The sequence below is a fragment of the Equus caballus genome, chromosome 19 (assembly GCF_041296265.1).
Source record: "Equus caballus isolate H_3958 breed thoroughbred chromosome 19, TB-T2T, whole genome shotgun sequence".
Lineage (NCBI taxonomy): Eukaryota > Metazoa > Chordata > Mammalia > Perissodactyla > Equidae > Equus > Equus caballus.
Genome location: NC_091702.1, coordinates 45,109,300 through 45,132,356, shown reverse-complemented (window position 1 = coordinate 45,132,356; position 23,057 = coordinate 45,109,300). Strand labels below are relative to the sequence as shown.

Below are 23,057 nucleotides of genomic sequence, written 5' to 3'. Positions count from 1 at the left end.
GAATAGTGCTGCAACGAACACAGGGGTACATATGTTACTTTGGATTGTTGATTTCAAGTTGTTTGGGTAGATACCCAGCAGTGGGATAGCCAGGTCATGTAGTAGTTCTATTTTTAGTTTTTTGAGGAATCTCCATACTGTTTTCCACAGTCGCTGCACCAGTTTGCATTCCCACCAGGAGTGGATGAGGGTGCCCTTCTCTCCACACCCTCTCCAACATTTCTTATTTTTAGTCAGTGATTACAGCCATTTTAACAGGCATAAGGTGGTATCCTAGTGTAGTTTTGATTTGCATTTCCCTGATGATTAGTGATGGTAAACATCTTTTCATGTGTTTATTGGCCATCTGTATATCTTCTTCAGAAAAATGTCTGTTCATATCCTCTGCCCATTTTTTGTTCAGGTTGTTTGTTTTTTTATTGTTCAGCTGCGTGAGTTCCTTATGTATCATGGGGATTAACCACTTGTCAGATATGTGATTTGCAAACGTTTTCTCCCAGTTGGTGGGTTGTCTCTTTGTTTTGATTCTGGTTTCTTTTGCCTTGCAGAAGCTCTTTAGTCTGATGAACTCCCACTTGTTTAGTTTTTTTTTTGTTTCCCTTGTCTGAGAAGACATGATATTCAAAAAGATCCTTTTTTGTTCAATGTCAAAGAGTATACTACGTATATTTCAGGAGTTTTATGGTTTCAGGTCTTACCTTCAAGTCTTTGATCCATTTAAAGTTTATGTTTGTGTATGGTGTGAATAATGGTCTACCTTCATTCTTTTGCATGTGGCTGTCCAGTTTTCCCAACACCATTTATTGAAGAGACTATCCTTTCTCTGTTGTATGTTCTTGGCACCTTTGTCAAAGATTAGCTGTCCGTAGATGTGTGGTTTTGTTTCTAGGCTTTCAGTTCTGTTCCCATGATCTGTGTGCCTGTTTTTGTACCAGTACCATGCTGTTTTGATCACTATGGCTTTGTAGTATATTTTGGAGTCATTCCCTGACCAAGTTTTATCTCCTGCATGCAGTATTTAGCCCAAGGAAGAACTTCTGACAGCAAGGTGTGTCTCCCAAGTCTCCCTCAGGCCTGGAGGGATGTATGTCACTGGGTGGAGAAGGTCATAGGGAAACATTGAGACACAGCTTAGGTAACATTTCCTGGGAGACATAGGACCTTGGTGTAAAATGCCAAGTTCTGCAGAAATAGCAGTTGACCCTAATTTCTTCCCCTGCAGGTGTTCCAGCGGCCCCTAACCGCCCCATCGCCCAGGAGAGAAGCTGCACGTCCGTGATTCTCCGCTGGCTGCCCCCCTCCAGCACGGGAAACTGCACCATTTCTGGCTACACCGTGGAGTACAGAGAGGAAGGTGGGCCGTCTCCACCAGCTCTTCCCTTTCTGCCTTCTCTTCCTCGTGAGGGCGTCCTTCAGAGTCATAAAACTATTGGCCTCTGTGCCTTTCATCAGCTGCTCCTTCTTGCATCTTCCAACTCAGCACCAAGCCTTCAGGGCCATACCACAGCTGCCTTCTGATCTCAAACACGGGGCAGCCATTTTCACCAAAATGATGATGCCCCGTGGCTGGTTTCCAAATGCCTTCCCATGCACTCCCCTACTTAACAAGCCCACTCACCCAGACAGGGACAGTCAGGCACGTTGTACAAGTGATGAGGCGAAGGCTTAGAGAAAGTCAAGGAACACGAGGCTATGGGGGCCAGCCTGGTGGCGCAATGGTTTAGTTTGCACGTTCCACTTCGCTGGCCCAGGGTTCACTGGTTCAGATCCCAGGTGCAGACATGGCAGCACTTGGCAAGCCATGCTGTGTCAGGCATCATGCATATAAAGTGGAGGAAGATGGGCACGGATGTTAGCTCAGGGCCAGTCTTCCTCAGCAAAAAGAGGAGGATTAGCAGATGTTAGCTCAGGGCTAATCTTCCTCAAAAAAACCCCCCAAAACAACAAACAAACAAAATTCATAAAAACAAAAGGAACACGAGGCTGGAGTTAGAAGAGGCGGAGCTGACTCTAGAACCCAGGTCTCTGGTTTGCTAATTTGTGACCTTTCTGCCAGAGTAATAACTAGGGCAGCATGAGCAGAGCTTTACCACCACCCTCCCCCCAGGGTAAAATCTAGAGATCATGAGATATATATGTATGTATGTACATATGGATTATGCCTTCTTTGAATTGTTCCATTTTAACATTTGTTGGGTTTGCTTGCTAAGAGTGCACACAGTTCTTCAGCAGCTAGAAACACCTGAGCCTGACACCTAGAATCAAGAAGAATTAGGTAAAACCGGAAGCTGCCAGGCGGCTCCAGTTGTTAACAACAGTCTCTGAACCACACAATGAATCACACAACTGGACTGAAGGCAGCTGCTGGCACCCGGCACCAAAATCATTCGTTCTACTTGACTTTCCATTACTCGTACTATTTTGTTTAAAGATTTTATTTTCCTTTTTCTCCCCAAAGCCCCCTGGTACATAGTTGTATATTTTCAGTTGTGGGTCCTTCTAGTTGTGGCATGTGGGATGCTGCCTCAGCATGGCCTGATGAGTGGTGCCATGTCTGGGCTTAGGATCCGAACCGATGAAACCCTGGGCTGCCGAAGAGGAGTGCGCGAACTTAACCACTCGGCCATGGGGCCGGCCCCTACTCTTATTATTTTAACTTTTCGTTCTTCTATGAAACAGGCCCCATGAACTTATAAAGCACTTTATTTCTGCATCTTTCTCAAGCTGTCACTCCTGTGTCTCCCAACTCAGCACGACAGTCTTAAATCTGAGCTGAGAGACACATTTCACCAAGTTCGGATTTACCTCAACGTTACTCAGTTCCTGGTTCATCTTACGAACGCAGTTCTCTTGGGAAAGTTGTTTAATCTTTCTGAGCCTCGGTTTCTTCATCTGTCAAGTGAGATTCGTGGGCCTGACCTCCTCGGGGTTCTGTGGGTTGAAGTGAGAAAGTTAATGAGAGAAGCAGGTGGAGACGCCTTCTGCAGGGTTTTCCATGTATGTAGTGCTCATACATGATCATTTCGACCTTGTTTTCATTTCAGAGTGTGTATTTTCTCTCATTTTATTTTTAACTTCTAGTAGTTTTCTGGCCTTATTAAAATTTGCACATGTTCCTGTGTGAACTGTGTGATGTGTGTCTTTTCACTCACACGTGCACCTGTGGAAATGAACGGAATCTGTAGGCCGTCTGCTCCCACCTCCCTCATGACATGTTCAGTCGTTTAGGAAACTGAACCCGAACCTGCCACGGTTGGCGGACTGGCTTTCAGAGGCCGACGCAGTGACCACAACACTCCCTTTAATGGGAAGTGTGGATTTTCCTTTCTTTGTTCGCTGAAGGTCTTTGAAACAATGTCCCTCTGGCTCTTTCTCCTTCCCTCTCTCGGAAACCGTGCACAGGTTCCCAGGCCTGGCAGCAGTCGGTAGCCTCAACCTTGGACACTTACCTCGTCATTGAAGACCTCAGTCCCGGGAGTCCTTACCAGTTCAGAGTCAGTGCCAGTAACCCGTGGGGGATCAGCCTCCCCAGCGAGCCCTCGGAGTTTGTGCGACTTCCGGAGTATGGTGAGTGCCAGCCGTGCCCAAGACCCCAGGGGGGAAGCAGGGCACCAGGCCCGCTGTCACACACTCTCTGGCACTGGCCGCTCGTTGGGATGTCAGGCCACCGTGCAAGAGTTGACCTGGATTTGCTCTGCGGCTTCAGTCAAGTAACATTTCAGAGGCCCGATGAAGAGTGTTTCCATAAAGGATCATTTCAGGTGTCTTGGAGCAAAAGTTAGATCTGCCACCCATGTCTGCCGGGTTCCCAGGCACCCATGTGTGTCTCCAGGAGCTGACAGGGGCAGGCAGAAGGCATGAGTCAATGGATGCTCTCTGCCCCTCTTCTGAGACAGGAACAGCAAGCCTGCCCTTCCCTGGGAATCGCTCCCAGGCATTAGTGTACAGGAGGAACAGCCCCATTCACCAATTTAAAGTGGGGAGAGGAAAGCAGTGGATGAAGGATTTGAATCAAAATGAATATTTGATGGTTTCCCCACCCCGAGCCCTCCCAGAATGTCTTTTCTTAACATTAAACATTTTTATGTAGATGTGTTGAATAATTAACTAAGATACACAGATAAGCAGCTACACAGGAGTATTTGACAAAGGTGGTTCTTATTTTGCCCCCTCTTCACTATCTCACCAAGCCACCTTGGTCCCAGGGGGGCAGGAGGACACCTGTGAGCCTGAAGATATCCCCAAGTCGTGAGGTTTTCGGCAGTGCCTGGGAGTGGACTGCGTGTGATGGGCGGTGAGAGGGGGTCACTGGACTTAAAAGGCAATGAACCTTTGTCCCTCAGGGTTAAAGGAACCCCAGAGTCTCCAGAGGAGCTTCAGAAACCGTCTAGGGCCTCAGGCTACAGCTGTCCCCCGAGTCAATCCGGAAATGCTCCCCAGCCCCGTCTCCACCCCTGCCTGGCTCAGCTCCCTCCTGATGGCTTTGCTCCTGTGGGCCTGTGACTCACTGGGAAACTTGGCCCTGGGTCTCTGCTTCCTCAGAGCTCAGGATGGATCAGGCACCTTGAGCCTCAGCTGCTTGTGCTCTGGGCAGCTGAGGTGATCAGCATCAGAAGAGCCCTTCCTCTCCTCTGGAGCATGAACTAAATTCAGACAACATAAACAGATATTGGTGTACATGCTTGTGTGCGTATGTGTAAATCATTGCAGAGAATTAACATGCCACACCAGGTGACACTGCCAAAGACTCTAGCCAGGCATCTATTTTGGGTCAAGCTGAATCATTCAGTAGTCCCGATGAGCTCACTAATGCCTGAGCACAGTGGGTGAGAAAGAGCAGTTTTTAGAATGTTTGGAGCACATCCTTTCCTTTTCTCCTTGGTCTTGGAACTCTGCCCCATCCTCTCTGCTGCCTCCTCCCTCCAGCCCCGATTCCAGTGTCTTTTTGAGGCTTCCAAGTGTTTTTCTCTCTCACTTTTAATTTTTTCTACCAAATGTCTATTTTAAAATACCCGGAAGTTACTTTCCGGACTGTCCTGAGTTTTCCCTTTGTTTACGTAGGTGGGGCAGGGAGTCTGACTCCGTCACGTCAGTTTCCCCGTGGATGAAATTTTTAAAAATAACATTTCAGAGAATCGTGGCATTTTCCCACCGAGTTAGGCTCCATATTTAGTCATGAGAATTGCTTTGGGGCGATGCTGGAGCTTTGCTGTTAACCTTTTCTTTCTTTCTTACATGACATCCTCAATATCGTGAAGACGCTGCTGCCGATGGGGCCACCATTTCTTGGAAGGAAAATTTCGATTCAGCTTATACTGAGCTGAATGAAATTGGAAGGTAATGACCCCATTTTCTCTTCCTTCCTTCGTGAACACTTAACATCCCCTCAGAATAATGGCTTGCTTTTGTTGTTGTCCCTTTACTAGGTGCATTCTCTCCATAGTAAGGAACAGCTAGAATATTTATGTATATTTTCTATTGTTCTTTATCCAACTTCTTAAGTTGGAGGCTTCACTCATCAACTCTCAGACTTTCTTCTTTTCTGATATAAGAATCTAAGGCTCAACCTTTTCTTCAAAGTACAATTTTAGCTACATCTCCTGAGTTCTTATATGTGGCATTTTCATGATCATTTACTTCTAAATATTTTTCTTTCAACTATGAGTTTTTTTCTCTGAACCAGTTGTAATAGAAATATTTTAAAATTTCCAAATGTCCGAGATTTTAAGAAATTATCTTCTTGTTACTGATTTCTACCTCAATTGCACTGTGGTTGGAGAACTTGGTCCATATGATGCTGATTCCTTGATTTTTGTTAGGACTCGCTTTATGAGTAGGGCATGGTCATTTTTCATAAAACGTTCCATGTGTTCCTGAGATGAATATGTAATCACCAGTTGTTGGGTCCAGGTCTCATATATGTCCATATGTCAAGCACATTGTTTTATGGATATTTCTAGTCCAATATCCCCCTTCACACACACATGCACACACCTCCCTCTCTCTCTTTTTTTTCAGTATTTTGGTTAGAAAAGTATGTCCTCAAAAATACAAAGGATAAAAATATGACTTTTAACAGAATAATGAAAAATATCTGTCACCTGTCCCACAAAATAGTTGATGGAAGGGAACAGAGGGGGTCGATGCCCGTGCATCAAGGGTCTCCAGGTGGTCCAGGCAAGAGAACGCAGGTAGATCTTTTTCTTTTTTTTTTTTTTTATTGAGTTATTGATAGGTTACAATCTTGTGAAATTTCAGTTGTACATTAATGTTTGTCAGTCATGTTGTAGGTGCACCACTTCACCCTTTGTGCCCACCCCCCACCCCACCTTTCCCCTGGTATCCACTAAACTGTTCTTGGTCCATAGTTTTAAATTCCTCATATGAGTGGAGTCATACACAGATTATCTTTCTCTCGCTGGCTTATTTCACTTAACATAATTCTCTCAAGGTCCATCCATGTTATTGCAAATGGAATGATTTTGTTCTGTTTTGCAGCTGAGTAGTATTCCATTGTATATATGTACCACATCTTCTTTATCCATTCGTCTGTTGCTGGACACTTAGGTTGCTTCCACGTCTTGGCTATTGTAAACAGTGCTGCAATAAACATTGGGGTGCACAGGACTTTTGGGATTGCTGACTTCAAGCTCTTTGGATAAATAGAGAACGCCGGTAGATCTTACAAGCCACCCACCCACCCTGGACCTATACATTAAAGAACAGCCACTCACAATGGGCTATTAGCATCCTCTCCATCTCTGATTGATGTCTCTCAATGAAGCATAAATTTCCTAAGTGGAGTAATTGTGACAGAGGCTCTGAAGAAAGCCAAAATGTTCCTTATTCCTGTTTCTTAGGCAGAGTCGAAATGTAATTCACTGCCTTTCATTACAGAACCTTTCATCAAAAACCAACTTTAGGGGCTGGCTGAGTGGTACAGCGGTTAAGTTTGCGTGCTCCCCTTTGGCAGCCCAGGGTTCACAGGTTTGGATCCTGGGCGTGGATGCACGCACCACTTATCAAGGCATGCTGCTGCAGGTGTCCCACTTGTAAAATAGAGGAATATGGGCACAGATGTTAGCTCAGGGCCAATCTTCCTCAGCAAAAACCACAAACTTTAGCTCTCTTTTCCTCTCTTCTTTGTCTAGCCAAAGAGAAAAAAAAAGGCCAATGGAAATTTATGCAGTGATAATCATGATGATGCTTATTAAGTATCTATAGTGTTACGGATACTATGCAGATATTACACAAAAGTTATTTAATCTGATCCCTACAGCACTGTGAGGTAGTGTTTAAGCAGATTTCCAGTAAAGGAAACTCAAGCTCAGGGGGGTTACATAACTTTCTCGAGGTCCCACAACTAGTAAGTGTAGCCTGGATTCAACTCCTGGGCCACCTGACTCTGGGCCTGAGCTTCTTTGACTAGCATGTGTTGTTTCTCATCACAGTAATTTTTGTCAAAAATAGCCCTAGTCATTGAAATCTAGTTTGCTCCATTATATTAAAATTTGTGAAGCTAGATACGATTCCAATAATGAGCAAATCAGATCCCCACCTGGTTCTAAATGAGACTGGTTCCATCACCCAGACACCTGTTAATCACTCCCCAACACCTGCTTTTGCTATTGATAGCCATAGGCTAAGGGATGTTTCACCTAGAAGAGATGGACGTTTCGATATTTCTCAGGGGGGAAATCAGTATTCTGATCTGTTCAAAGCAATCAATGGTTTTTTTAAAATCTCATCTGAAGGGACTGGCCCTGGGGCCTAGGGGTGAAGTTCGGCACATTCACTTTGGCAGCCTGGGTTCAGTTCCTCGGTGTGGACCTGCACCACTTGTTGGCAGCCATGCTATCACGGTGACCAACATATAAAATAGAGGAAGATTGGCATAAATGTCAGCTCAGGGCGAATCTTCCTCAGCAAAAAAATAAATAAATAAAGTAAAATCTCGCCTCCAACAACCTGAAGCTTTTCCTGTCTCCTAAGAAGAGGCCTCATGTTTTCAGAAAATCCTTTAAAAATGCTGTAGGGTAACAGAATGGAAATAAAACACATAGATGCTTAGATGAGACACATGAAAGATATCTGAGCCAGGGTCACAGAAGTGAGTCAACTTTCTCCAGCACACCTAAACCTAGAATTCTAGGCCTATGTGACTATCTTGGTAAGACTCGCTCTCTAGTAATTACATATTATAAAAACCATGGTACCAAAAAAATATCTTCACTCCTGTAGCCCATGATAGAAGCAAAGACCACATGAGCATAGCATATTTAGCCAGAAATAAACTAGACAGGCACCATTGCGGGGTAAAGAAGTCAGGGAGCCGTCCCCTGGGAATGCTGACTGCTTACCTGTGCAGGATCCAGCAAGGTAGCAGGACCAGGCCTCCAGGTAAGGATGATGGGTGAAGACATCCATCTATTCTCACTCCCTCCTGACGCCACACTCAATCTACAGAAAAGGAATTTTTTTAAAGTAGGCACATAAACCTAAGGACATTGGAAGAATAGACAACAGCAATCAAGTAGGAAAAGCAGAAAAAGAGGTGAAAGAGTGACAAACGACCTAGGAGGCCTGCACAAACTCAATCCAAGTCAGTGGTGGTGTCCAGGCAGAGCCAGGATCGCTTTTGCAGCAGGATTCTCCAAAGGCTCAGGTAAGGGCAGCACCAAGTTCCTCTGGCAATAGGTGCAAAGAGGATGCTGACGTTGGAAGGATTGGCCGAACTCTGTGAGAGAAGAAGTTGTGGCTTCAGGTCTGCCGGCTTCAGACAGCAGGATGATCCTCCTTCCCTGTCCAGACAGCAGGATGATCGTCCTTCCCTGTCCAGGAAAAGGCTGGAGGTCTAATTTCTGGAAAGGGTAGAACAGAGTGTTTCTGTCCTTGGGGACGCCAGTGCCGCTGAGAGCAGTGGACCCGTACTCCAAACTGGGTCAGTATGATAATAACAAGTGCTAGATATCAAGCACCCAGCTCTCTTATCCACCGGCCTCCGGAGTGGACAGTGAGGGCTTCGCCTCCAGGCAGAAAGGAAGAGGATCTTTCTCAGGGAAGCTGACGAGCCCAAGAGGACAGACTTAAAGATGCTGAGTTTGGAGCTTTCCCAGCTCAACAGTTCAGTCAGATCACCCCACAGTGAAGGTCAAGCTGACAGGCTGCCCCACACTGAGCTCCCAAAGAGCTTCTTAGGCCCCAGCTTGTAAAACGAGCCAAATGCAGGTGCTGGCCACGATGGGGTAAGGCCACGGTAGCCTCTCTCTCCCATGGATTACAAGCAGAATCCCAGGACAAAATACAAAAAGCAACTTCCTGAGGATTCTGAGAAGTAAATAGCAGAGACTGGGGAGGGAAGTCCAAACTTGAAGAAAGACGAGACAGTGGCAGTGAGCTTTCTGTTTGTTCGTTTTCTCCTCTTCTCCCAGCTTTGACCCAGGAGTGGGTGAAATCAGGGAACTGTAGCATGTACAGACAGCAAAAACTCCAAGAAGAACCCATCCTTCTGGCCAAACGACAGGGAAAGGGGGTCCCTCGGAGCAGAAGAGAGCAGGAATTTCCTGTTTTTTTCTCTCTTCTTTCTGTCACGGCTTTACCCCAAGGCCATTCATGCAGAACTGCATGACGGTGCAGGAGGCTGAAACTGAGGGAAGCCCATCTTTCTGGCCAAGGAACCACAAAATAAGCCCAAGGGAACCAAAGAATGTGGGGGAAATCTCAGTGAGGGGAGAGCTGAAGAAAGGGAGGCCCTAATTCTGTGTACAAAACAACACAAATCCTGGGCCACTTTCAAGCTGTGTCTATTTAGAACACACAAACAAGCATAGCACGACTTTGAGAACTGAACTAGGACATAAACCACTGCTCAGTCAGCCTGCAGTACCTTCCTAGACGCAGACTAATCTTTGAGTGATGCTCATAAAGGACACTCTTTTGTTTTGGTGAGGAAGATTGGCCCTAAGCCAATATCTGTGCCAATCCTCCTGTTTTTGCTTGAGGAAGATTGTCCTTGAGCTAACATCTGTGCCAGTCCTCCTCTACCCTGCATGTGGGACACCATCACAACACAGCTCAATGAGTGTTGTGCAGGTCCACACCCAGGATTCGAACTCACAAACCCCAAGCCGCCAAAGCAGAGCATGCAAACTTAACCACTATGCTACTAAGCCCGCCTGGGACACGCTTGTCAGAAATGAAGAACAAATTCTACCACAAAAAGGAACAATATTCCTAGTTTACTAAAGGTTCAACTGTGAATAGCACTGATATAATTGCAATAATGTAAACACTGAATATGGATTTTAGTATAATTATGTTGGGAGAATGGGGGATGGGAAAGGTGGTTATGTGGTGGAGACAGAGGGAGGAAAGAGACTAAAATCCCATCTTCCAGAGTGGGATGGCAACAGATAATAACAAAAACTAAAACTCAAGAAGTAGCCACATAAAACATACTACATTTAGAGACATAGAAGTAAATACCTAAATAGTCACCTAAAATATGTTAAACTGCCTTGAGGGGAGGAAAAATCGGAGTGGCTGGAAGGATGGGATAGTCATGCGTTGCTTAACAATGGAATATGTTCTGAGAAATGGGTGATTAGGGGATTCCGTCATTGTGCGAACATCATGGAGTGCACTTACACAAACCCAGGTGGTACAGCCTGCTACACACCCAGCCCACATGGTTCTAATCTTATGGGACCACTGTCGTATATGTGATCTGTTGTTGACTGAAACGTTGTTATGTGGCGCACGACTGTACTATTGTTTTTGACAACAAACCTTACTAGAACTAATTGACTTTTTAAACCATAGGATGCATAACTTTGAGAAACACAAAATTAAGAAAAAAAATTAAGTTAGCAGTACCTAGACATGGCCACTAAGTTCAGGAGATCTATCCTCAGCACTCAGATGTTCTCATGCATCCATAGTCTTCAGGAAGGGGTCACTTATGATAACCGAACTCACAAGAGAGTGCTATCAAAAACCAGAATGGCAATTTATGATGATAATTTAAAACAGAACTGCCGGTTTGACCAAGGACTTGTTCACTATACCAAGAATGATGTCTGGTATATAAAAGGCATTCAATTAATATTTGTCTAATACTTTTCTTGATTAACACATTCTCTTCTTTTGGGAAAATCTATAGTGGAAAAAAAGTATTATTATTAGAAAGTTGCCTTGTGAGCGTGGAGGTAGGTCCAGGAGTCGGTTGGACAATCTTAGTGGTGGCCATGGTGTCTGATGCATCCATTTCTGCCAGAGGATGGACTGCTCTTCAGACCATTTGTTCCTGTGCTCATGGTCTAGTGCACCTCATGGATGGGCCTTGGATGGCCCTGCCTTGTCACCTCTTTGACCCTCTCTTTCTCTGCTTCCTTGCTGACCAGTTCTCCTTCTATTTCACTCTCTTAACTTCCTTCCACAGGACTATGGCCGGGTCTGGGAACCATTCTGTCTCTTTTAGATGTGGTTACTTTTGTTAGATGTGAAAACAGCATGGTAGTTCTATATTTTAAAATGTCCTTGGCAATTAGAGATGCAAACTGAAGTATTTATCAGTGAAATAACATGATAACTGGATTTTGCTTAAAATACTCGAGAAAAAAAGAAAGGCATGTGGCAGGAAAGGAATAGATGAAATAAGGTTGGCAAAATGTTGATAATTATTGAAGCAGGCCACTGGGTGCCTAGGAAATCTAATATACTAGTCTCTCTACTTTTGTATATATTAGAAATTTTTCGTAATAAAAAGATAATAAATACAAAGTAAAATGAAAAATTGCCTCTGAAAAATGTTTTTGAAATTATCATAGAGCAGAATTCCACCTTCTTTTACATTGTTACTGTTGTTATTGTTGCATTTTATAGAAATATGCTCTGTTTAGAAAAGAAAACTAAACCTGTGGTTGATGTTCAAAAAGACAGAGAAATATATTGACGAAAAAATGTTATGTGTTAGTTTTTCACATCTCAAAAATCCCTAAAATGGTAAGGAAGGAAAAATGGTTTTTCTGAATGACAACATTATAATTGCAAATACGGGAGAGCAGGATTCCTAGTAAAGTGTTGCTGTCTGACCACTTCTGATAAACCTTTTCACATCCTTGAATAAAATGGTACCTCATTGTCGAAAACCTTGGCAAAACACTGTCTCCCTTTTGTTTTCCAGAGGCCGTTTCTCCATAGTAAAGAAGTGCATTCACAAAGCTACCCGCAAAGACGTCGCCGTGAAATTCGTCAGCAAAAAGATGAAGAAAAAAGAGCAGGCTGCCCACGAGGCTGCCCTGCTCCAGCACCTGCAGCACCCCCAGTACATCACTCTGCATGATACCTACGAGTCCCCCACATCCTACATCCTGATTTTGGAACTGTGAGTCCAGGGGTCATCTCTCCAAGGTGGTCCCCAGCTGTTTGGATTACTTATTGTCCACAACTGATGGACACAGTGTCTTATAGTTTACGAGGTGTTGTATGTCACATGCACTCTCTCCTCCATTGTTCAAAAATGTTATTCTCATTTTATAGATTAGAAAATCAAAAAATAAGGGAGATCACTAAAACTACCTCCTTAAAACTAGGAAATGGAGAAGCTGAGACTTGAACCCACGTCTTTCTCACTCCAACTTTCCTTTTCTTTCTATTATGGTCTCTTGGACTGGGCAGGAGTTTAGGGAAAGCTTATTGACAGTGGGGTTATTGTCACAGGAGAGCTGAAATGAAAGAGAGCAGTTTGTGCATCAACCCACTGCCATAGCGTCCCCAGTCTACCACCCAATAAATGCCTCCTAGGGTGGAACCTTACCTTCAGAACATTGCACTCATTCCAGATTATCTAGGGACTCGGGCAACCATATACCTAGGGCCACATACTTGACCCCAGACTTCAGCAATAAAGTCACATTCTCCCTACTACTTCCAAAGCCAAGATCATTCTCTGTGGTTCAGAGAGATCTTGCAGAGGCCAAAGAGAACAGAGTCTTTTCCAAAGTACTGAGCCTTCACAGAAATGTTATCAATCGGTGCTGATGGGGCCCTGAACCTGAAGAGCAGACAGACATTTGCACCGAACACCAATGCCTTATATGGCTCTGGATGAACTGATGTTTGGGAGAGAAGACCTCCATTTACAGCTTTTCAACTGTCATGCTGTCTTGCTCTTGTGTGCTTGTTAGTTGAGGTGTCTGTATAGGGCCCTGTGAAGCAGTAACTTATAAATTTATTTATGATGAAAGAAAGAAAACCAAAACACAAATATTTTTGGCTACATTTTGTAATTGATTGAAAAGAAACAAGAGGAGACAAAACCAACACTGGTAATATTTGTAATTCTTTTGTGATGCTTAACTTTATATAGCTGTGTAGTAGCTGGTAGATTGTCACTCTGGATTTAACAAATACTCTTGTAAACAGCCTTTCAGAGCCTAACCTGTTTGTTGGGAGCTTCCTAACTCAAAAGCAATAGTCTGTTTGACTGTGAACTATCTTTGTCTGCAAGTGACAACATGTTATACTTCAGTTCCAAGAAGAGATATTGTCACTTGCGTACCTTGGTGGTACAGCAGACCCAGAACCTTTGCCCCATCAGATTGCTGATTACCATCCCAAGGGAAGGTGTTGACTACCAGACTGCCACAGTGCAATGGGAAGGAGCCGGGCTTGGAAGGAGGAACCTAGGCTCTGATCCCAGCTCTGAGACTTGGGCAGTGTAGTTAGCTTCCTGGGCCTCAGCGTACTCACCTGGGAAGTCTGAAGAATTATTTCTGCTTCTCAAGATGTTGCAAGGATTAAATTAGATGAATACTGGATTGGATTAGCTTATCAAACAGTTACTGAGCAGTCACTGTACACCAGCCACTGTGTAGACCTTGGCCAGGGTGGGAAGAACAAAGATGGAAAGATAGAGTTCTCGCCCTGGAGGAGTTGTAAGCCTCATGAGGAAGACCAGTAGATAAAGGAGTGAGTTCAGTCTAGCATGGTAAGTGCATACGCGGGAGAGGGCTGCTGTGAGAAGATGGGAAGGTTCTTGGCTGGACTCGAGGTTCAGGGAAGATTTGTGGAGAGGCAGTGCCTGAGCTGAAGCCGGTGCTCAATCTTGGTTTTGCCATGACTGTGGGTCCCCCTTGGGCAGCCATCCAAATCGCTGATAGGGCTTTTACTACCAGGCAACTGAGGTTCTGCTCCCCTAGTGTAGGGTGGGGCCTGGGCATCTGCATTATCCATGAACTGTAAGAGTGAACTTGGTGGCTAAGATGTTCTGGTCTCAGAGCAGTGCTCCTGTGATGTTCTCCCTGAAGCACTCCCAGGAGACCAGGGGATGCATCTACCGAGCCCAGTCCTACTCCATGCCACGCTCACCACTCCCACCCCACCCTGGAGGGTCAGAGGGCAAAGGAGGTCTTCGCTGGTCCTAGCCTTTGCTCCTGTCAAGGAAAGCAGGAGAAGAGACCAGTGGGAAGGAAAAAGCTGGAGAAGAGAATGGAAACTTGTCCAGCGGGTTTCAGCTGTGCTAGAAAGTGTTTACTCACTTTGGCTCAAGCTCCTCTGCCTGGGCATTTCCTGGGGATGTGCCTCTCACAGCTCAATGTTCCTTAGAGAATAACTGCCTGACGTGTGGTCACTCCTTGCTAAAGAGGGCACAGGGTACCTGAAAATAGTTGTCATTTATAGAGCACTTCCTATTGCTACCATTTATGCCTCAGTACTCATTGTCTCACTTGATCCTTGCACAATCCTCATAATGAAGGTGTTATGATTGTTGTTATTATTCTCATTTTAAAGATGAAGAAACTAAAACACAGAGAGTTTGAATGACTTGCTCCAAGCCCCCAGCCTGTAAGTGGCAGAACCAGGATTCAAGTCTGTATCTGGCTGGCTCCTCATACACTGTTTTCACTCACAGTTTTTAAGATTGGAAAGTTGCGCAAAAGGCAGAGGATTCAAAAGGGGTCAGGAATGCCAGGGACAAACTTTGCCTACTTTCCATTTTCCCCAATTAAAAATTCACAAATAAAAGCAATTTGCAAAACCTATGTGGGGTTGCTCGCAGCCACCAGGTTCTGGTTCATTAGAATATTGCCAAGATCTCTCTCTCTCTGTGAAGACTTTCTCTATTTTGCAATCTAACCCCTTAAAAGGGTGTCAGACCCTTTTCCTTGTGAGCAATTTTAAAAGCTAACAAAACAGAATGTGTCTTAAGTTCACACAAATTTCTTCCCTGAAGCATATGGCCTTTGTTATTTATTGATTGACTGATTGATTGGTTGAAGTTCTGAGCGTTATTCTAACTTTGGGCTCTAACTAAAATATGCATGTGTGCAACATTGATCTTCACTTATCATAGGGGATGGGATAGGTCTTAGTGATCCTACAGCTCTATATATGCATTAGTTTTCTGTTTCTTTACAAACGTTTTCCTTTGCCTCTTCCTCCCTACTTTCAGGATGGACGATGGCCGGCTCTTAGACTACCTTATGAATCATGATGAGCTGATGGAAGAAAAAGTAGCTTTCTACATCCGGGACATCATGGAGGCTCTGCAGTACCTTCACAACTGCAGGGTTGCACATTTGGACATAAAGGTAAGAAGAAATAGCAACCCTCGCAGGGAAATGGTTAAGTCCCACCTGCCAGTCGTTACCCTTGAGGGATGGAAATTCCCATGTATTTTATTTACTTAGAGGAGACTCCTTATGAATACTCCACAGAAACTAGGTTGTTACACGGTTTAATTGTGTTGTTTGTGAATTAATGAGAACACAGCAGAGTCACAATGACATGTGAGTGGAGAAGGTAGGGAAGCTTTAACGACTTCGTCTAACTTTATCGAAGGAAGCCAATAAATGTCACCTTCTTTTTCACGGTGCTCAAAAAGAAGCTCCTATTGTCCAAAATGAATAATTTATTCTTGATTCAATGCAGGAGTAAGGAGTAGTTAAGAAAAGATGATTTTCAATGTCAAACAACTTCTCTGAAGTACCACCCACACTTAGAGCTTAGTTTCTTTGAAGCCTGCTATGCACTTTGCATAGGGAATGTCCCACACACCATAGGCTTTATCAAAGAATAGCAAAGTGGCCTAGAACCAGTGGAGTCCTCCTGGTGGTGAAAACAGAGATCTGAACTTGCCTTCTCTTCTCCCTGCCTCCCTGGATCTCCGCAGCCTGAAAACCTGCTCATTGACCTACGGATTCCAGTGCCTCGAGTGAAGCTCATCGACTTGGAGGATGCTGTCCAGATCTCAGGTCACTTCCACATCCACCACCTGTTGGGGAACCCCGAGTTTGCTGCCCCAGAAGTGATCCAAGGCATCCCTGTGTCCCTGGGCACAGATATCTGGAGCATCGGGGTTCTGACATATGTCATGCTGAGTGGGGTCTCCCCCTTCTTGGATGAGAGCAAAGAGGAAACGTGTATCAACGTGTGCAGGGTGGACTTCAGCTTCCCCCATGAATACTTCTGTGGCGTGAGCAATGCCGCCAGAGATTTCATCAACGTGATCTTACAGGAAGACTTTCGAAGGCGGCCCACGGCGGCCACCTGCCTGCAGCATCCATGGCTGCAGCCCCACAATGGCAGCTACTCCAAGATCCCCCTGGATACCTCCCGCCTGGCGTGCTTCATAGAACGCCGCAAGCATCAGAACGACGTGCGACCTATTCCCAATGTCAAGAGCTACATTGTCAACCGGGTAAACCAAGGGACGTAGCCATCTCCTGGCCCTTGAGGTTTCACATGGAAGTGCAGTGTGAACCAAAGCAAGACTGAATGTGTCTGTAAATAACTTGGTTAATTATTTCGCTCCATGTGGTTCTCTGGATTGAGAGATGTACCTCTTCAACCTCGTCAGTGGTTATTCAGGGTCTGAGCAGGAGTAAAATCACCCTAAAGCCAGGGGCTTTCCAGAAGGCCATTCAGAAGACAGAAAGATGCAAAGAGTCACTGAAAGTATTAAAAAAGGGGCAAGGATAACAAGAATATTCGCTGTTATAAAACGTTAATTGGGCATTCCAAAATGAGTGGTTTCCTGGGCAAAACTTAAGCTCACTGTAATGAGTATAAAAGGTTTCTGCCTTTGTTGAAATTTTAATCAAAAACTTGTATTTAATAGAGATGTCATGTATGTCAACTCTTCTGGTTTAGATTACTTAGATATAGTTTCTTAATAGGATACAAATACAGTAAAATATATCCCATTCAGGTTTCAGAGTTTTATAATATAGAGATATATATGAAATCAATCGTAAGTAACTTTGAGTGCTCCAGTTAAGACAGTAGTTTATTTACCGAAGCATTACATTGTTTTGACTAAGCACAATTAGATGACAAGTTTTTTAGAGCATTTTATAAATCTTGTATAGAAATCTTTTACCAGAACCTGTGCATTCAGAGAAAGCAATGTTACCCTTTTGCAATCTGTGAACGAGAAGATTTTTCTCTTGGCCACAGGCATTTGACAACATAGGTTCTGTATATGAAATGCTACCCCCAAATTCATTGGCAGCTCAGAGTTCATCTGGCAGGAAAGCCTGCCAGGAAATCAGTCCAAACACAGTAAGAGTTGTGGGGCTATTTTTATGTCTACACTTGGTTTGAAACAGGTTATGAATCTAACAGGTTCATACAAAAGGGCAAATCAAAACCTTTCCTATAGTTCCTACGAACAACGTCACAACACTTTCTGGTGTCTCCTACAGCTGTGGGGTGCAGTCCTCAGAAAGTTGGCCTGCTTTGTTTCTACCCCCTTATGGAAGCTAAGGGATACTTACCAAAAGGAGGCAGCCATATAGGCCCTTTAAAGGCCTGGTCCCCAGTCCTTTTTGAAGCCATGGAATAGAATCTGATGTATCATCCTGACAGCACCTTGAGTTTTAGCTGCGATTGCAATACCTATCAGCACTCAGCCGCCGACATTTCCCTGGACTGAAAAGACTGATTGCACTTAGAGGCCAACGCTGCTGTCTGGTGTATATTCTCCGTGCAAGATGATTACGAACTGCCCTTTCTTCTGCTGGTGGGAAAAAAAATTAAACCTGGGCATTTCATGGTTTTTCTTTCTGTCTTGTTTTTTTTTTCTTTTTGTCTTCTTTTTATTTTTGTGGATGATCCACCCTTTGTTTTCTAGAATTTGAAAATTGCTGTTATACAAATCATATTTTGAAAATATAACTCAAGTGTTTGTCCGAATCAGGTTTAAGGGCATTGCTTCTCTCCTATAATAGGATTGAGAAGATTAAAATCACGCAGCACAGAGGTGCAATCAGAGAGTTTATGAAGGATTAATGGAACTACAAACATATCTAAATGAAAAAGAATGGTGGAAACTAAGCCTGAACTTTAAAATATAAGAACGCTTATTCCCACAGTGGAAATGTGAATTGAATATTCTCATCATTCTTTTCCATTGGTTTCAAAGTCAACTTCCTCATCCACCCTCCACCTCATCCCATCCAAGATTATAGATTAATAAACTAGTAGAAAGGACAAGCAATAAGACTAGATAGCACTTCATATTTCAGGATTAACCAAATAGATGGAAAATGACTCCAACTGTATCTGTTCCTGGGTCATCAAGGCTCCCTTTCTCAGAGCTCTCTCTTGACTAGCCCTCCATATTGATCATTGAAACCCATGTGTATATACAAATACTATATGATACAATATTTCAAAATTTAAAACATATATACTAAAAACTCTTTTAGTAAACATGTCTTCATTATGACATACAGCATAAAAGAAGAAAGCCTGGTCCATAGGGCTTGTCATAGGATAGATTGCAGGTGCTGAGGATTCCAAATATCCATAAAGCACGCGTGGCAAGTTCTGTTCCATCCATTGTGGAGAACAGAGCCCCCTGCTGAATCATGTTGAGTTTTTATGACCATCTAGGAGACATGCTGAGCTTCTGCTTGAGAAGGATGGGGCCTAGGGCAATGGGGCACAGGTTGCACAGGAGAGCATTAATGAAATCTTGTTGTGGGGAGGGTGTTGGACAGAATGTTAGAGCCCAAGCTTTGATATCAGCTTTTCTATCAGAGTTGAGATGGTCCAGATGTGAAGTAGTGTGGAATTCCCCCAATACACATGTTGGGGAAGTGAGGAGACAGGAAAGGAGTGACGTAGAAATGAAAAGCAGTATGATTTTGTTAATTGGAGCCAAAGTACAATCATTAGAATAGAATGAATTTAATAAAGGCCCCAAGAGAAAGGGTGTATATTTCATATAGTTTGATAACTGGAGAAAACTAACAGGTGGTCCCCTGTCTGCAAAGCTCCTGGTCCCTCCCAACAGGGATGAGATAGCTGTCCTGGTTCAAGAATTCTCCATAGCAAGTTGGAAATAACAAGGAATCCCAGAAGACAGGGCTGGGAAATGTACTTGAGTTGCTCTGTGGGCAACTGTGGTGAGGCCCGAAGGAGTAGGACCCACTTTCATATACCCGTTTTGGCGGAGAGATTGATTACTTTGTGGTAAAGAAGAGAGGAGAGAAAAGAAAATGGTCCATTTCTACTATAATTATGGTAGTTCTTGAAATCAAAACTTAACTAGGAATTAGTGAGAGTAAGCTTCCAGTTGAAATGGGAAAAATAAATATTGGTTAAAGTCACATTTTTCTTGGGTGGCTCATAGTCATTGAATGGGGTTTGGAGGTGTTTTGGGTTTTGTCTTGTAAGGGTGGGATGCAGACAGGAGGAAAAGATCAGGGACAACCCATAATAATTTTGAAAAGGTATAATGACTTACTGCATCTTTTACATTTGTTTCAAATTAAATAGATTTGTAGCCACTTACAGCTGAATGTGGGAAAAACTTTAAGAACAAAATTGTCACGGTGGAGGTGTCCTTCGGGTCTCTCACGGCTACACACACTCTTGGGAGAGTGGAGGAAGCAGAGGAAAAGCTGGATTCACCGCTTTGTGGTTCACAAAGGCTTTATAAATAGTAGTGCCTTTTAGAGGGGAGGATGGGAGATAAAGAAGTTCATTGTATTTAGATTAACTGATAGTGCAGCATTTTCTCTTTATTTTAAACTATCTTTTAAGTGAAAACATCTGAATATGGGGGAGCCTAGGAATTCTTGAGTTTCAACCTCAGCTATTCCTGATTCGTCCTTTCTTACAGAAAGTGTTTTTTCTGCCCCAAATGTCCCCATTGTTAAAATGGGAGTTGTGGAGAAGGAGGGGAGGACATTAATCTCATAGGAATGTTGGAAAAACACCTTTGTTGGGATGTCTAGAAAACACTTTGATTCTTTTAAAGTGCTACACACTGCCAGTGCGAAGAATTTTATTGATGGTGACTTTGAACATTCCAGGTTTTCAATATTCATGTCTTTAGATACTATTTGTAAACTCACGGGATTAAATTCTTTAAACTGATTTTAATTGGAAGTACTAGCTGCTCTTTGTCTAGATGTTATTTGGTCTTAGCCTGTAATTTCAATCATTTAAAAGCTTGTCTACAGAAAAAGGGTAGGAGAGCTGATGCAGCTTATATTAATAAACTGTTTTCTCCAGTGTATCTTACGGCAGACGCAAAGAGTAAGATGCCCCCAAAGCAACTGCCATTCTCCCTTCTCAAGCTTTATGCTTTGGAAAAATTGACAGAGAAAAACCCAAACAGCCACTCTCCTCACTGGGAGGGCAGAAGTGAGAATAAAATATTTTCTGATATCACAACTCATTTCTTTAGAGTCTCACAGGCCTCTATTATAAGAGGCAAATTAAATGCACAGGTAAAAAATTGAACTGTTGGTTTTTGGAGGGAAAATCTTGGATCCTTTTTTTAGATAATTAGGTGTTTCAGGAGTTGCATATTTGCTGTCCTATCGTCTCTATGATTTAGTGCCTGTGACTTAGTCATTACCTTTTTTCTTGCCTATGGTGGAAGAGCATGGACATTTAGATTTGTGAGAAGACGAGGGAGAAAACATGTTTTAAACTATCTAATGGTTATTTCCGTGTATTAAGTAAAGCTTTGTCCCATGCATTTGCTAGAGGTGGAGCTATTTCAAACACAAGGGGTTTCTGGAATAGGGCAAAAGTGCAGACTCACCACTTCCTTGTTCAGTTTTGAGAAATGTGGGCCTTATTCCTTTCTCTCCTGGGTAGCATGGCTATGAAGTCTGAGTTGGGCAAACACAGTATTTGACTTATTTACATTATGGTTTTTCTTAACTATTTAAGCTTTAGGGTGCATTTGGAAATGAATGATTAAAGCTGGGGTGGTGTTAGCAAAGATAAGGTTTACACATACTCCACTAAGACAAGCGAAGCTACCATGTTAATATTTCTTTTCTAAAATCTACAAGGCTCTGAGTTGTTTCATTAATTCTAGAGGGTTAAAAAGGGCTGAAATTTGTCCACAGCACTAGAGGTTTTTAATAGAAAATATTATTCATGTGAGAAATCTATACAGACATATAACACAGAAATATCACAGGCCATATTTTCTATGAAAGGCATTTCTTCCTCATTTTCAGTATATGGAGAAGTTAGAGGAGAGGAAAAAGCAATTACTTTAAGACAAATTTTCATCTTTAAGGGACATTTAATAGAAAGCCTGAAATTCATACTCATAGGCTATTGTGCTTTCCTGTCAGCCTGTTTGCTGGGAGATTCTAAAATGGGGTCAGGTTTGGTTTTATTCAAATGATCAAGATTAACTGTTTCTTCAGATAACTGTTATTTCAGATAGTGAGGACAGCTGAGAAAAGGGAAGGTGGTGGGGGAAAAGGGCAAATAATTCTTGGAGTCCCAACTCCTGAGGCTTAATTGAAGCAAGCTAATTTGCCAGCCCAGGAACAGCTAACATGAGTTCCACCAATGCCTGACTTCTATCAAGAAACGTACCACATCCTGGAGTATTATGGAGACTGTTACCACGATCTCAAAGACTGTGGTTATGAATCTGAAATGAACAAAACATGCATCTTCTCTTACTAACTGAAGCCATATCTGTCATCTCTGTGTTTGATTTTTTTGACCCTGGTGCTTTTTACTTCTGTTTCTGCCAAACTTCAGCCTACTCTACGGGGAAGGTGAGTAAAACTAGTAGTTAGGACAAATGTGAAGACTGAAAAACTGGAGTCTTCAGAATGAGATCGTAGTCAGATAACAGTAGTGATCAAAGTGCAAACTGTTGGAAAATATGGATATATGTACATCTGTACATGTATATAGTGTATAATACGTATGTATATGTTATTGCTCATATGCAGAAATCTATCCATGTGAAGACAGCCCAGGTGGGTCAGTTTTTCTATTGGAAAACCATTTAGGGACATTCAAAACCATTAGGGCTGATGGGCAGAGTTAGTTTCACTCATCTGGGAATTATTTGTTCCCTTTTGAAGTCCACAAAGCCAAAAACAAAGCCTGAAACATAATGGGGCCATTATTTTAGTTATTCTGTTTACCTGAAGTCTTTATATTCATATCTTTATAGTTGAATTATTAATAGTTGGTTTGCAAACTGCATTGGCACCTTTTGGTTTTGACCGATCCCTTCCCCACCAAGTATTTTGAGAGTTTGGGGTGGGCTTCTCTGGCCATTCAGATAAAGGGCCTTATCCATAAATGGACAGGTTTCCCCATAGGGACCATTACACATATACATAGAAGTACATGCTTCCATCAGGCTTGTAACAATTGATTTAAAATCACTCCACAGTATTGATAAATAGCTCTATATTTTCAAGGTGCAGAAGAATTCCACAGCCTTAATTATTTCAGTGTCTTGCTGGTCTGCCTTAAGTGTATCTTCTGGGTTTTTGGTTGTCTTATTATTTTTAAATTTTTCTGCAGTTGTTCATTTTGTATGCACACAATGTCGTTTTGTAAAGGTAGTTGTAAATATTTTATTTGTAAGTCAAAATCATTCATGTGTAATGTTGTAAAGTGATGACCTGCTGTCTTGTTATTATTACTACAGTAAATGTTATGAGTTATGGATGCAACTTCAAAATGTACATCTCACAAGTTATGCATTCCTATAAATATACTATACTCAAGATATTTCTGGTAGTCTTTTCGTTTTCTTTCTA

At 43.0% G+C, this 23,057-nt stretch overlaps 1 protein-coding gene across 25 annotated transcripts in view; it reads left to right on the top strand.

Annotated features, from left to right (window-relative positions):
- Positions 1-23,028, top strand: part of KALRN (kalirin RhoGEF kinase) — a 641,465-nt gene extending 618,437 nt beyond the window's left edge. For all 25 annotated transcript variants that reach the window (XM_070243654.1, XM_070243649.1, XM_070243655.1 and 22 more), the window contains 6 exons: positions 1,223-1,354; positions 3,403-3,567; positions 5,259-5,337; positions 12,185-12,385; positions 15,455-15,593; positions 16,175-23,028. In XM_070243654.1, coding sequence (XP_070099755.1) covers positions 1,223-1,354; positions 3,403-3,567; positions 5,259-5,337; positions 12,185-12,385; positions 15,455-15,593; positions 16,175-16,720 — 1,262 coding nt within the window. In that variant the 3' untranslated portion in view covers positions 16,721-23,028. The remainder of the gene's footprint in view (positions 1-1,222; positions 1,355-3,402; positions 3,568-5,258; positions 5,338-12,184; positions 12,386-15,454; positions 15,594-16,174) is intronic.
- The last annotated feature ends 29 nt before the right edge of the window (positions 23,029-23,057 follow it).